The following is a 15,499-nucleotide window of genomic DNA, read 5'->3' as shown; positions in this document are numbered from 1 at the left end:
ACGACATTTGGAACGGAAAGATACATTTGACATGATTTAGTGTGACGTTGAGAGAGAAAAATGGTTTGATCGAGGGTGCCCTTAATTACTAATTTCATAACTTGCTGTTAATCGATCTGACAGTGATATTAGTGGATGTGGTTGGTAGTGCCTGATTAATCGTGATCGATATTTTGAACAAAGAGCAACGAGAAACGATCAGTTTAGAGTTTCACTTTGACGTCGTGAGACTATCGTTAATTAGACATAGAAGAATCGTTTGGTGACAGATAAGGGTTTCAACTTCTGTATTCATTTTCTTCTATAGACTGAATTTAATTTTTCGCTTTGATAATCGTTTATAAAAGAGAAGCGATAATTATTAGTTCTACCTAAGAATGTTACTAATAAATTAGGAAAAAGAAATTTTGATTGGATTCTTGATAATGAGTGAAAATTAATTTAAAAGATTGTATTTGGAATTTTGAGAATCGATCGAGTCCTCAGTTTCAGTGCAATGTAACGTTATCAGTCGCGTGAGTTTGGCTCATATGTGATTTATGTGCAAGCTAAATGTTTCCAACAAATTGTAGCATATTGATTTCTCAAAGTACTGTATCAAATGTCTTGTAATTATAAGCAATTGTTTCGTTTGGACGATCAAGGGTAATATACTCTATTTTTGATTTTAAAAATGCCGCCATTTGTGTAGACGTACACACGCAAGTATTTATTATGTAGACACGATGGCTCGTAGACACGAACGTTTCTCGTTGTCGTATTTTCCAAACAGGTCAGTTATTTCGAGCACTCGACTACTTTCTCGCTCCTGACAATGACATTAGTCATTCTAATCGATGTCTCGAAATCGATGGTTCTTCTGTCAGCTATTTCGTTTCCGTGTTTATTCCATATGATAATATTGTTTCACGTATTCGCTTAAATTTAATTGGCAAATGATTAATTTCCCTGAATCCATTTTCAAGTAAACATATCAGTTTAACCTTTTGCTCTATCTGATACGAAAATGAACAATTTGATATAAAAATTTTGCGAAAGATCGATATATTATTTTACTTTTAACTTGGAAATCGTTCTTTTAATTTTTCAATATCTAATTAACCACCTCAGTCCCTAAGACCGTCTGTTTTAACGAATGGTAAATAATCAAATAATTGCGTTGATACATCAGAAGTACCATCTTCTTATATCCCTGATATTAGTGTTAAAACAGGTTTGAAAAACCTTCAATTATTTCATTTATTCTTAGCCTTCGATGGCTTAAAATTTTCTCGGTTATTTTCCAATAGAGTTCAATATATTGATCGAAAACTTAGTTTAGTTAAGCACTGTAACCGGAAGTCACCCTTAAGTCGCCGGGTAAGAGGATTACGAGTAATAAACAAACAATATTAATCAGAAAATTATTCCATTCAATTTTTCTCCTGCATTTAATTAAATATGACAGAGTCAACAAACTTTCCTTCGGTTCTTCTATCTCATTTGCAAATCTATAATATCGATATCCAAACGATAACTCGAACACCATTAACCAGCATTCGAGGCTATTTCTTTCGTCGAAACTTTCCTCAGACATGTAGATATCACGTTGACATCGCCGCGTATACCGAATCAGCCCTTTTTAAAGATGATCCCGCGAGCGTGGTTCGTATGCAATTCAATTTGAACGAGTCGCGTGTCACGATTCACTTGACTCCCGGCACAGTAATTGGCCGGCACTCGAGCAAACACTTACACTTAATTTAACGTTTAACCGAATCGAAAACAAAGCGAACAGTTGCCGGACTTCGCTCGTTCTTTCAGTTCATTTCCGAACGTCTTTCGATCAGCATATCGGGTCTCCTCTTTCATCTCCGTTGCCTTTCAAAATCTAAAATCATAATTGAGACTTTGCTGCTCGAACTATGGAAGGGGAAAACGTGAATGACGGGTAAGATTGTTCCTGCGTTCTGTCAGAAAATAATTTCCTGTTTGTGGGAGAGGAAAGGAGCATTGTAATTGGAATTACAGAATGTGAAACATCAAAGGAACTGCCGAATGACATTTATTTCAAAGACTAGAAGACTGAAAACTTTGTTATACGACTTTTATACTGCTACGCCTGGAAATCAAGGATGGATTCTGTTTCAGCGAAATGAAGGACGAGAAGAGTAACTCTATATTGCCCACTGAAGCGACTCGATTGAGACCAAGATTGGAAAGTTTCGATGATGTTCTGCCGTATGTCGGTGACTACGGGAGATATCAATGGCTGTTGTTATTGTCGTTACTACCTTATGGCGCGACGTACGCGTTTCTGTATTTCTCGCAATTTTTCATTACAATTATTCCCACGGAACACTGGTGCAGGATAGACGAATTAGTAAACTCGAATTTCACCGAAGAAGAGAGGTAAGTATGTATAATGAAGGAAAGAAAGAAAAGGAGATATACGTAGCAACGAAAGCTCCTTTAAACTTTGAACGATATTTTTGATTGTTCGTAGAAAGTGACTAAAATATTGTGAAAAATATGCGAGATATCGCGATTTCTGGAATTTCTCGAATTTTCGAACATTTCGAAAATTATTAGAAAATATTGTAGAAAAATTTCACGATAAGATACAAGATATTTTTGGATTACTCTGTCTGGACTTTGGTTCTTATTTTAATAATTAAAATGATCAATCATCTGGGGTGAATCGTATGGGGTGTTTAGGATTAAGATAGCGATTCCAGTGACGAACGTTTATCCTTATTACGAACAATGTCAACGGAAGGACGTAAACTTCACAGAGCTGTTGAAGAGCGATAAGAGCCTGAGCTCATCGGGCTTCCAAACAAACAAAACGATAAAATGTACTCAATGGGAGTATAATTTTACGCAGATTCCATATCCTAGTATAGAAACTGAGGTGAAGTATTCACATCGTTGTCTGAATCGCATGCTTCGAAATTCTTACACTTCTGCTGCGTTCTTTGGGTCATTTCCGATCTAATCTAACCTTGTTATAGTAAATTTCTTAAGTTTAAAGAAAGTATAAGACGATAATTGTTAGTACGGATAATTCCTCGTTCCGATTTTACGCGAACGTTTTTTTCAGAGCATAAAGAACTCTTTCATTCATCGAACTGCGAGCAGAATCGAGATATAAAAATTCGAAGACCGCAGCAGGATTAAAATTATATTCTGAAAAATATGAATCTGGTTTTTCGCTGACTAACTCTTAACCTTGGTGATTAGCTAGATTGGGTATGCGACCGAGAATACCTCGTACCAACGGCGCAGGCCATCTTCTTCTGCGGATCCATCATCGGTGGTTTCCTAGTCGGTTGGATCGCCGATCACAAGGGTCGTATCCCAGCTTTAATGTTCTGCAATGGTATCGCCCTTTTTGCCTCCATTTTCACTGCCAGCGCAAATAGTTTTTGGTCATTCGTCGTCTGTAGGTTTCTCACTGGACTGGCGTTCGATAACTGTATCAACATTCCTCTGATTATCGGTAAGCCTTCTACGAAGTAGAAAGTGCGAGAGGTTCGACCGATAAGCCAATGTTTCAGTCACGCGAGAGATAACGTTAGTATGAAGTCAATGTTTCTATTACGTGAAAGATGATGTTGCGTGAGAAATTTTTGATGAATTGTTCCTCGAAGATAATTTTGACGTTGCTGTACTCGATTGAACTATACGGTTCGAGTTCTTGATTCAAGAGCTTTTGCCGCCACCAGAGATGAATATATTGATTTTGTTATTGTTAAAGATCGTTTCATCGATTTTCATGTCGTCGAGGATAGTTATATCTTGATATTCTTAAATCGAGTTATACAAGGTGGTTGGTAATTGGTGGTACAAGCGGAAAGAAGTCGAAAATATAGAATACAAATTTTTTTTTAATTCTTCCATCGAGACAACGATCTACAGTGAGATCCGTTATAACGAGACGCGATAAAGTGCACGCGTATCGAGCGAAAATTCAAAGTCGATTTTCTCGAAAACAAAGCCTCGAACGAAAAACGTTTATTCTATATTTTCGACTTCTTTTTTCGCGTAGAATCACCCCCTTTCCGCTTGTACCATCAGTTACCAACCACTCTGTATATTCGTTCGAAATGAAAATTATCACAAAATTTTCAACACGTAATTCGTTTAAATACGTTAGAAGCAAAACACGTGCATTATGTAGCGCTTTTTGTTATACGGACCAGCTCAAACTCGGAACATTCACGTTTGCAGAGTAAACGGATTAATTTAAAATCGGAATTATATTTATAATCTTACAATTATCCTACAATTATGTTGATGGTATCGTTCATTCGGCTCGTCATCAATTGCTCCATATTAATAATAACCGGTTTCACTCGATAAATCTTCCATGTTCTATTACTGCAACATAAAGAATAATCGTCGTTAAGTATCTTGATATAATAATCAGTTATTCCGAGAGTCATCGACGATCAATTTATCCCGCAGTGCTCGAATATATGGCTGTTTCGAAACGAACGTTGGTCGTGAATATCGCCTTTGGCGTATACTTCGCAGTGGCCAGTACAATTTTACCATGGATAGCCTATTATATCGCGAACTGGAGATATTTTACTTACGTTACTGCCATACCGCTGTTATCTGTCGCTATCACACCGTGGATTCTTCCCGAGAGCGCCCGGTAAGTAAACTCCTAATCGTTCGATTATTCGAATTCTCAACTTGCGCTTTGAGATTTATGCAAATTTACTTATCGATCCATATCACTCGTATTTGCTCTGTTCAAGCTGGTACGTTTCCAACGGGATGATGGACAAGGTTGTTGAGAAACTACGGAGAATAGCTAGGATCAATCGCAGAAATCCAGACTCGCGTATTTGCGATATATTCGTCGTAAGTTCGATCAAATAGAATTCTAGAAAGCTTACGCGAAATCATACGGTACAGTACTTGAATCTGTGCTGACAGATATATTTGATTCACGTCGAAAACACACAGACTCGCGAATGTATTTTAACATGCATAGACAGATTTTAAAAATGAAACGCGATGAAAAATGAAATATGAAATGAAACTTGACTGTCGCGATTCCATTGTGGTATTATATCGATCTCGTACAAAATTTGAAGTAAATCTGGGAATTTATATAGAAATTATAAAATATTTACAATTTACAAGTACAATCGGGGATAAAAATAAGCTGCTATAGTTAATGGAAATAGATGTGAAGAAAGTATAATCAAATTAGTATCAGCCTCATATACTTGAGTTTTATTTATTATATTTCCTTCTAATAATATGCAGATAGTTCAGCAAATGATTGAAATGAATTTTTACATTTTCTCCACTAATCCACTTAGTTTTGTTCCCGACTGTATTTCGGATCAGAAAAGTATTTAATCAACCAACCACCCATTATATTAATAAATCTCGATATCAAAAGCCATGCCGACTAATTCCATAAAACAGAATGCAAAGTGCCACTGTTCGTGCTATCTATTAATGACGAATAAAATGAAAATAAAATTTCTTTTCAGTGTGTTATGAATTTTGAACTGTGTAAGGGCTAAAGGCACGACTCGTATTATATCTTTCGTTAATTATTCTCGAAATAAATTCTTGCAGAGTAACATGGAGGCACCGGACAAAATTCAAGAATCAGCGACGCTGCTCGATCTGTTCAAAACGCCACGGTTGGCGAGAAACACTATTCTTCTAGTTGCATTCTGGCAAGTATAAGATACGAGTTCATGTTGCGAGAAAATCTTCATAAATAACCGATACAATCTTGTAGGTGTTTCACCCTGATCTCTTTCGACGGTCACGTGTATTCATTAAAACTTATCCAGAGCTCGGTGTTCGTGTCGTTCTCGATCGCCTGAACTTCCAGCTGGGTTATTACTCGCCCTGTTGCTCGACCGATGGGGTCGTAGACTCTGCGGATTTCTCACGATGGCAATGACCTGTGTACTCAGTATCGCTGAACTTATGCTGCATTCCAGTAAATATATCGATCTGTTTATTAAAGTAAAATTAAAACGATTATAATGACGTATTATTGAGAAAAATCTGAAATTAAGTTGATGATGAATGTAAAAGAATTTTGGCAACTTCGAAGGTATTAATCTTGGAAAATAATTATTTTGATGGAACTAGAATTTAGGAATTATTGGGAATTAATTTAGTGGCGAAATTGAAAGAGGTGTGCACATTTTAGAAGCAATAATTTTCTATATGTTGGTTTTCTATAATTTGAAGATTTATAGAAGTTTAAAGTTTGTGTGAAATTTTAATTTGATTTTGATTAAGCTTCGATCGGACTATATTTTTAATTAAACTTACAATCAAGTATTGTGTACCCAGGATTAATTTTGTATTTTTTAATTTATTCCCCAGTGCTCGCGAAATTAGTAATGTCAATATTGTCGCGATTCTGTCTGAACATGGCAGCCAATGTTGGTCTTCAGTATGCAGCAGAACTTCTGCCCACGCCAGTCAGATCGCAGGGCGTATCTTTCATTCATATTTTCGGAATAGTTGCACACTCTTTGGCGCCATATATCACTGACTCGGTAAATAAATATTTATACTACTGTTATTGTTACAACATTTTTGAAACACCGCTAAGTACATCCACGTTCAACTTCTCTTTAATTTATTCCAAAAGATACAATAAGCGCTATTAGAAATTATGAAAAAGTTCTCATGTAAATTTTCTCATGAAAATGTAAAATAGTTTTTTTCTTACCTTAAAACAAGTTGTTTCCTGAAGAAGTTAAATATTATAAAAATCTGATCAAAATATTTCTCACTTTCTAGAAAGCCCGTTTTGGAAGTTGCAACCAACGCTTTTCTTTAACTGATCTTTAATCAAAAAATTGAAATTTAAAATAAAAAATGATGGAATAACTTAAGATATGAAACTATATTGGTTGAAACTTTCTAATGAAACTTTTTAAATGAGAAATACTTTGACCAGATTTTCATGGTATTTAACCTTTGCTCATATAAATTAATATTTGTTCATTAGGCTGCAATTTGGGAGGGATTTCCAATGCTCATTATCAGCACGGTGTCCTTTTTTGGCGCTGCACTGATTTTGTTCCTGCCGGAAATTGTCGGCCAGAATCTTCCTCAGACTATCAAGCAAGGCGAAGAATTCGGAAGGGACCAACATTTCTGGTCGTTGCCTTGCTACCATAAGACACACTTCAATGGACATCAACACTATCACTCCTGTGAACGATAATTATCTGATTTTTAATAATAATTCAATTAAAAAACACGAAGGAGGATTCGTGTTTTTTTAGAAGTAACAATATTACAAGCGGATCAGTCTGACGATTTTTGTACGAGAAAAAATCGGAACATATTATTTTTCTATTCTCCTACATTAATTTTTATTTTTATCGTTTACGTTTAAGAATTTGTAAGCCTTAATTCTAAAAAGAGCGAGCAAGTTAATGGAAAAATTTCACTTAACTATTCGCGTTAATTTCTTCGGTTTAACTTTTGGGAAATGCTTCGTTAGCTTCGGGAATATTCCAACGATTCGTTTTACGTACAAAATAAGCATGATAAATATTACATCACGGTAATGAAAACTATTGGCGTAATACCTAAGATAAAGATGCAGAGACATTCTTAGAATTTCTAATGACACCTTTATAGATTTCTCGTTTAATACCGCTACTACATTTGAATCACTTTTACCTAACGGTGTCACATAGTCTCGTTGGAAATTTGTCAAATTCCTTAAAATGATCACTGAAAATTTTCCTAAATTTCTAAGAATTTATTTATCACGAGGTAAAGAAAATGTGTATTAGAAAGATGAGATCGAAGGTTTACCATTTTTTTAATTATGGCGAACGCAATATGTAATCAATGAACATTTTATATTTTCACGTTGAAAGTTTTTTCAGATAATTATTATCCAGATGATGACTAACTCTTACGAATTAATGCGTGTCTGTAGGATAATCCGGTAGACTTGATCCGCTTTTTATATCGAAAGTTGAGCAATCGGTGACGCGTTCTTATACACCGAACCGCGAAAAGCAAAATTTCATATGATCTCACTAATTTCGGATGTCAGTCAAATCAGTCAAATAATAAGTTCGCGTTAATATACACGTTCGATTTTTGAAAAGCTTGTTCAATTTAATAAGAGTCTTGGTAACAGGCTTATGTTTTTAGACCTAATTGGTTGTTTTCATTTACAAGTACCTCGTGTTAAAGTACTCATAAAATGACATTAAAATCAGAAAACTAATAACTGAAAGATTACCATTTTTCCTCTGTGGTAGTTTACATATAACATAATGCAACTAACATGTTACGATTAATGCAAAATAAATAAATTACTAATATAGACATTTTTTTAGTAATTTGTATAATCGTGAAACGAATTGGACTTTCTAAAGGCAAATATTAAAGGAAACATGGAATTGATGCCAAATCTATCACAAATATTATTTATGCTACTTATTTGCGCAGTTTGAAGCGAATCAAATTGATGAAGGTTTCTTTGTTACATGTTAATTTACATTTTAAAAGACATAACAGGCACGCTAATTAGTTTGCTTAAAAGAGATACCAAGTTAGACGCGTTTCCATGAAATCATATCAATTTTACGATGATATTTTTCTATCAAGCATGCAATTATAACCGTATCGTTGATTAGTGCATACAATTATCCATGTACATTCGTCTTTCTGAGTACCGCGCTTCAATATTGCTAATTTCAAATTCATACATTAATCTTCGTAAATGCTTGAAAATGCTATATAACTGTATCAGCTTCTGTTAAAAACATTTTATAGTAAAATCTCTATAAATTTGTAATATTTTTTAGACAATTTGAATTCATTATATTATACATCATACATTCTAGTCATTTCTAATTAAGGTACTTTTGCGATGTTTAATTATATTTTATGTATATTCTTATAACTCTCTATGTTACGGCGCGTACGATGGTCCGTGCGCCGTCTGAAACTTTATACTATATACTGATCTACTAAATACTATATCCTATAAACTGAATCCTTTGACGTAATCTTAATAGCTTGAAGGAATCTCTAACCCTGTAAGTGTTTTCGGTTTATGGATGGTCCTTAGAACAATGCTTAGGTTTATTGCGCACTCTTACAAATAACGGAGAAAGCGGGTAGTTATTTTTCCAATAAACAATGTCACCCACGAGCCACGTTGGTAGGAGGCTTCCTCCTCCTATCTTCATTCATTAACGTTGGCTATAATCAATGGGCACCCTCACTTTCCTAACGAAAAGTGTGAACAACGAATCCGCGTTCTTCGTTCAGAAAGCACACCCACACTGAGATTTCCTCTCGTGGCGGCACACGAGAACGCAAATCTCACCACTCGAAACCAACTAGTGTCGGACGACGGCAGCGCAGTGGTTAGCGCCATAGAGTACAAACGTTCGGATCCCGGGTTCAAATCCCGGCGCTTCGTACTTTTCCAAAGTCCGATTTTTCTTCCACGACATCTAAATAAGAAGGAAATACAGCAGTACTACACCCCGGCAAGCGACATCTACAGCCAGCAGCCTACAATTATCACGGATATATGAAGGAAGACGGAGAAAAAGAAGAAAAAAAGTGTGTTTCGTCCAGAGCCTGCTAGAGGACTCATCAGTAAGGCTTACCTAGCAGGCTCATGCCTTAGACACAATGGAAGGAGGGGGAAACAAAGCTATGTACATGGCAGAGACATTGAAGACGGATTCCTCCCTCCCACGGCCGGACACTGTATCCAAGGCCGGTCGGATCTCCTACCCTCTCTTGCGACGTATCCCAGTGGAGCGGCCCCACTCTTAATCTAGTTTGGTGGGAAAGGTTCGCGTACACACCGTGTGTAAGAACTATTAAAAACCACATAGTGTATCGCGACTACCTTTCTACTACTTAACCCAAGTCCTACATTATCAGTCTTAGGTCCGAGGCGGCTCCTGTCACGTAAAGTTGGTACTTGGGTGGTAGTAAGAAGGCTGAGTCGTAACCCAACTACTTATTTTCCTTTATAAAACTTTATTATAAACACTTACAAAATAACATCGAACCGGAGAATAGGGGTTGTATGAGTACAGCAACTAGAAGAGGAACAAGAACTGCTCGAGCTGGGTGAAGTCTCGGTTTATATACGTTTTGGTTTTAGGATGTTGAGGGGCTAGGTGTAGGTTATGATGTAGAAAAGTGTCCGAAGGTCGGGGGTCCATATCCTATCTCTGATGTGGACGGAGGTGCGTCACAGCCTTGGTGTATGCTATGATGATAAGGTGGTGATGTGTCCAAAAGTGTCCGAAGGTCGGGTGTCGATGTATTATCACTGATGTAGGTTGAGATGTGATTGATGTCACATACCCCCCTCTTTAGATTGATTTTGGTCCTCCAAAATCTTAGTGTTTCCTCAGTATAGAGCGATGGAATTGGACTCTAACTGGTTCGACTTGTACTTGTTCTTCTTCGTCGTGGTATATGCTTTTGCTATTTCAACCTGTGAAGGTTGTTGGCTGGTTAAATTTCGACTACGATTAATAGGGATAATTTGCTAAGTTTGACGAAATGCCGCAGTATCACGTGTTGAATCTTTTGTAGACTTTCTAACAGCCTGTGATATAGAATGAGTTAGTGGTCTTTGAGTAATGGTTTTATACTATCTTGTTGTTTCTTTATAGTTTGATTGTTATCCAGTTGTTCCTTTGATACTTGCATTTCTTTGTTTTGTTTAGCAACTTCTAAAGCCTTTTCAGCATCTACAACTGGTTCTTTTTCCATGCATGTAATTTCTTCTTCAACCAGTACAACTGTGCTTTCCTCTATAGTTCGTGTTTTTGTGTCATTTAGTAAACTTTTCAATTCAATTTCCACAGTATCTGGAGCTTTAGATACCGACTGACTGTCATCTTCTGCATTTTCAATGCCCCAATCATCAAAGATATCCTGAATGACACTTCTTTTGTTAGTTATGCGCACTTTATCTGCCTCACTTATAGATTTATTCCTTCCTTCTGTATTAGCAACATGTATAAGTACGACAATTTTATTATGAATAATTTTCTTTTCTACATTAATTTTATGTGAACTATCAAAAGATCAATCTTGCCATTTCCATTTGTTGTTTCTTGTTATTCTTTTCTTTAATATCAATGTCATCTGCAGTTTCTAGACCACTAATTACTCCCGAGGTAATAGGAGTTATAGAATCGTTTCTTGTCTTTGTATGATTTAATACGTCATAATTGTCCTTCTGGCTACAATTTTCAGAAACTTCTTGAGCCACAATTTCTGTTGAAATTACTTCTATAATTGTTCCATCACTTTCTCGTGCTTAACCTATCGAATTAAATTCTTCATTTACAATTTCAGCATTCTTCATTCCTTTTTGTTCTGCAGAAACATTTTTTTTTCTTCATTGGAATTTACAACAGCATCCTTTTCATGTACAGTTAAAACAATATTTTCTTCTGTACTTTCATTCATATCATTAATATATAGTAGTTTCTACAGTCAGTACCATTACTTTTGAACTACTATCAACTAGTTTAGACAAATCTGTGTCTGTATCCGTGACATGCAATGTTTGGGCTTTATCATCAAAAGTTTCACCAAGTGTTTTAATTAATGCTTGACACTGAGCATTAGTAACACTAACTTAGATACAGTTAGTGTTACTAATCTATATTTAACACTGTACAAACGTTGTGTTTCTCAATGTTTTGTTCACCCTCATTTGTATTAAATATTTCAACATCGTTCGTACTTTCTTTATCTAAAGATGTGTCACCTGCATATCTTGAATGATCTCCAATCTCAGTTGTATTCTCTGCTTGCTCTTCTTGAAATTTCTCATCTTTTTTTTTTTTTTTTATATTGATCATCAATTTGTGGGTCCTTATTTATTATTTCTTGTTCTACTTCATTAATGGCAGCGTTCTTTATGCTCTCTGTCTCACTACTTTCCTTACTTTAAAAACTTTTTTTTGTTTTTATTTAAATCTGTTACATCACATTTATTTACTACTAAATCATCTTGAATTGTATTATCTGTACATTTCTGTGACTTATTTTTTTTTTTATTTTCTGGAATATCATGCACATTCTTTATAATATCAGTCGTTGATTCTGATATTAATGAAGAAGATACATCTACTTTTATCGATGATTCTACTTTATTAATGTCACTGTGCACTTCATCTAGTTGTTCCATAGTAAAACATCAAGATTGTTACAATTACTTAAGAAGTCATGGATTGTTATTTAAATATTTACTGTACTTTTCCATCAATGTAACCCTTTATGGCAGTTTGACATTCTACAGAACACCAATGCTGTATCAGTTTATATTTTTCTTCATCATGAAGTTTTATTATATCACCTAATTCTTCCTGATGTTTTTTTTTCTTTTTTTTCAATTTTCAAATAAGAGTGTGTTTTCTATGTGAATCTTTTAATTCTTGGTTCGCCTCGAGTAAGCGATTATTAACATCTTTGGAAAGTTTTTGGACGTTTTCCAGTTCTTTTCTAAGAAAATTATTTTGTTCGTTCATATCTTTTACTTTACCTTCAATTTCTACCCTACGCAATATTTCAAATTTATTTTCATTGACAAGGATCATTTTTCTTATTTTTCAAAATCCAGTTTCAATTTATTAGTTTCTTCTTCATATTTATATCCAAAATCACCCACTTTTTCATATTCACCCTTTAGTTCGTCTAGTTCACATTGAAGGGCAGATTATTTGTCCTTGTGGTTCAAGAACTACATTTTATCTCTTTTGCATCTTTAGCTCCAGCTTCACGTTCCTCCATTGAATTACTAACACATGAATTAAGTTTGGCCTTTTTTTTTTGTTCCAGCAAGTCAACTTCATATTTGTGACTTATGTTATTTCTTCTAATTTTATTGTTAGTTCTTCAATTTGTATTCCAAAAGATTGAACTCTTTTTACGTGCGTATGTGTTTTTTTTTTTTTTTGTGACTCGTCGAGTTGCAATTCTAATTTTTGCACTTCCTCCTTCATGTCCTCTATGTGCTTCTCGAACTCTTGTGTCGTCCTATCTTTGTCGGAACATTCTACTTGAAGATCAGCGAGTTGATGCTCGGGATCGTAATTCAATTTTTGGTCGTTAGCAGTAATAAGCTCACATAACTTCACCTTTGAACTTGATCTTGTTTGGTCTTGATTGTGTTTTCGTGGTGCTTGTGGTGTTCTAAAAGTAATCGTCACGTTGCTTGCATTTTTAGTGCACATTGATACACTGCACTCTGCACAGGTAATGCTTTTGTTATCATGAAATCTCTCTAAGTTTTCAGTAACAAAACCTTTTATTTTATTATTTAATTTTGGATCATGCGCCCCTGGTGGAGATACATTATGTGTTCTCTTTACCTTTATTATGCACACGTTTTCCTTTTGCTCTCAATTTTTCGATCATCTTGTGCTGTTCTATATATTGTGTTCTTATGTTCTTCGCATATAAATCCTGTTGATTGATTTTATCTTTCAGTTGAGGTACATGTTTAATTCTTTACCTGTGATTATGATGAACAACCTCAGCGTATTTCCTTTCTCTCTCTCTCTTTTTTTTTATGGATTTCTTGATAATCTTTTAGAAGTTGCTCGTTATATTTGGAAAGCTTTCTCACTTCGTCTTCAGCTGTTTCCTAACGGGATTTTTCTTCTTCAAGTTTTTCTGTAATCATTTTTTCTAAACTTCTCCATTTATTCTGTTCTTCTTCGAGTAATTCATTACGTTTCGGTATCTGGCTATCTTTTCCTTTAAAACATTTAATTTTATCAGAGAGTTCTCCTATTTTCAAACTTGCTTCATTTAAGGTAACTTTATGAATTTCCGATTGATGCTTTAACATTTGATGTAAGTCTTCTATTGCTGTTTCACGTTCTTTCAACTGTTCATTAAATTCATTGTTTAGCATATCCACTCGAGAAATTTCGAGTTCTTGAGCATCGTTTCTTCTTTTAGAAATTTGGCTTATTTTCTCTCGCCTGCTGCTACATGTTGCTGTCATTTTATCAACTTCTTTCTTCTTTTTTTTTCTTTTTTTTTTTTTGAACTTAAAATCTTGATTTAAGGTTTGTGTTTCACTATATGATTTATTATTATTAACTAGTTCAACATTATTTTCAGTAGATTTTTTTTCGCGTGATTTTTATACTTATTTAAATAGTTTAACATGAGTAAATGCATCGTACGTCAGATATACCATTTTTAATAAATTGTCGCCTAAACAACTCGAGTTACCTCTGAACGAGTCGCATGATTGATCAATAAGCCATGAGTAATTATGCAAATTCAGTTTTTTTTCATCTATCTATCTGAATATTATAACAAAGACTTTACATTGAATTTTTTATTAAAATTGTAAGTTTTTCATAAACGCTTCAAAATCCACAGTCTATTGATCAACTCCTCTATCCTTTCTCTTTCTCCTCACTAAAATAGATAAATTCCTAATGTAGTTTGTGGATAATATTTTTTTTTCCTAAAGCAAATCACATTTATCATCTGATATATTTTTTGAAATAATTTCTGTCTGCACATTTTCTTCTTTTCCCTTCCTCCTCTTTCTCTTTCTAATGAATTCTTTTTATTCCGTAAAATAGTTTTTGTATATTCAATTTTGTTAAGTGCAATCCTTATTTCTGATAACTTACTTTTATTAGATAATTCTTGTGAATCTTCTACTACATCTTCCATATCATTTTGAGTGCGGCTTCTACCTTCAGTAAATTTAATATCTTGAACCGTATCATTAATTTCAATAGCTCTTTCGGTATCAAGTAAATCGCACTTATTATTTAATATACCTTTTGAATTGACTTCTGTCTCTGTAGTTTCTTCTTTTGTATCTTCTTCGAGTTTTCTTTGTTCTTCTAATCCACCTTTCTCATTTTGTAGGATCTCCCTTGTATCTTCATCTTTTTTAACTTCGACTTTATTCGATCTCCTAGGTCTGCCTCTATGTTTCGCTTCATCAGTTGCTATTACACCCGTTACTGCATTATCATTTTCTACAGATTTATACCTATCGCTATCACTAGCTGTGTTCGTTAAAAGAACTTCCTTTCGTTGACGAACTTATCAGTTGTTTCGTTTTCACTATCTGAAATTGATTTTTGTTTAACACCTCTTTTTTCTTCTTTGGCAAATTTATTTTCTACATTTTCCGATGCCTTTTGTTTATTAATTATTTCAGATTTGTCTTCGATTAATTTCGTCCTTAAAGCGCTTCGCAAAATTTTATTTGTGTTTGATTGTCTGGTTTGATTATAAACAATTTCTTCAAATTTTGGCGAAGTAGCAGGCTTTGCAGCAACATTATAACGACTGCTCCGTTTACTACTATCTAACATAGATGGAGATGGATTCTTGTCATCTTTATTCTCTAAAGACTTCTTTTGTGTATTAGCATCTAAATTTCTCGACATAAGATCTGCTGAATTTTTTGATTCTGTAGTGTCACACGCAATTTTCGCTGTCATCATTT

At 34.6% G+C, this 15,499-nt stretch overlaps 2 protein-coding genes and 1 long non-coding RNA gene across 3 annotated transcripts; 1 reads left to right on the top strand and 2 right to left on the bottom strand.

The window, feature by feature from the left end:
• Positions 1–803: 803 nt before the first annotated feature.
• On the top strand, positions 804–7,354 carry LOC117232424 (carcinine transporter-like). The gene is given in 12 exon segments (XM_033491778.1): positions 804–853; positions 1,957–1,973; positions 2,131–2,391; positions 2,698–2,893; positions 3,223–3,481; positions 4,450–4,642; positions 4,749–4,854; positions 5,587–5,690; positions 5,756–5,839; positions 5,841–5,962; positions 6,358–6,533; positions 6,992–7,354. Coding segments are annotated over 12 exon segments (1,776 nt in total). The 5' UTR covers positions 804–814; the 3' UTR covers positions 7,211–7,354.
• LOC117232425 lies at positions 5,863–6,393 on the bottom strand. Its single transcript, XR_004493127.1, has 2 exons — positions 6,304–6,393; positions 5,863–5,976 (listed from the first exon to the last, which is right to left on the bottom strand). It is a non-coding gene; the product is annotated as an uncharacterized LOC117232425 (long non-coding RNA).
• Positions 7,355–12,869: 5,515 nt separating the features above from the next.
• Positions 12,870–14,020, bottom strand: LOC117232447 (myosin-11-like). Its single transcript, XM_033491794.1, has 3 exons — positions 13,660–14,020; positions 13,380–13,490; positions 12,870–13,291 (listed from the first exon to the last, which is right to left on the bottom strand). Exons 1-3 carry the CDS (start codon positions 14,018–14,020, stop codon positions 12,870–12,872), a joined length of 894 nt encoding a protein of 297 aa, XP_033347685.1.
• Between the last annotated feature and the right edge of the window lie 1,479 nt (positions 14,021–15,499).

The sequence above is a fragment of the Bombus vosnesenskii genome, unplaced genomic scaffold, assembly GCF_011952255.1.
Source record: "Bombus vosnesenskii isolate JDL3184/JDL3185 unplaced genomic scaffold, Bvos_JDL3184-5_v1.1 scf7180000013288, whole genome shotgun sequence".
Taxonomy (NCBI): domain Eukaryota; kingdom Metazoa; phylum Arthropoda; class Insecta; order Hymenoptera; family Apidae; genus Bombus; species Bombus vosnesenskii.
Note: the sequence above shows the minus strand (reverse complement) of the source record. Positions and strands in the feature narration are given on the sequence as shown.

Coding starts and splice junctions, on each gene's coding strand:
- LOC117232447 (XM_033491794.1), bottom strand. CDS start 14,020: ATGACAGCAACATGTAGCAGCAGGCGAGAGAAAATAAGCCAAATTTCT. Junction 13,491..13,659: donor ACTTGAAGAAGAAAAATCCC/GTTAGGAAACAG, acceptor CTCAACTGAAAG/ATAAAATCAATCAACAGGAT. Junction 13,292..13,379: donor AAAACGTGTGCATAATAAAG/GTAAAGAGAACA, acceptor CTGAAAACTTAG/AGAGATTTCATGATAACAAA.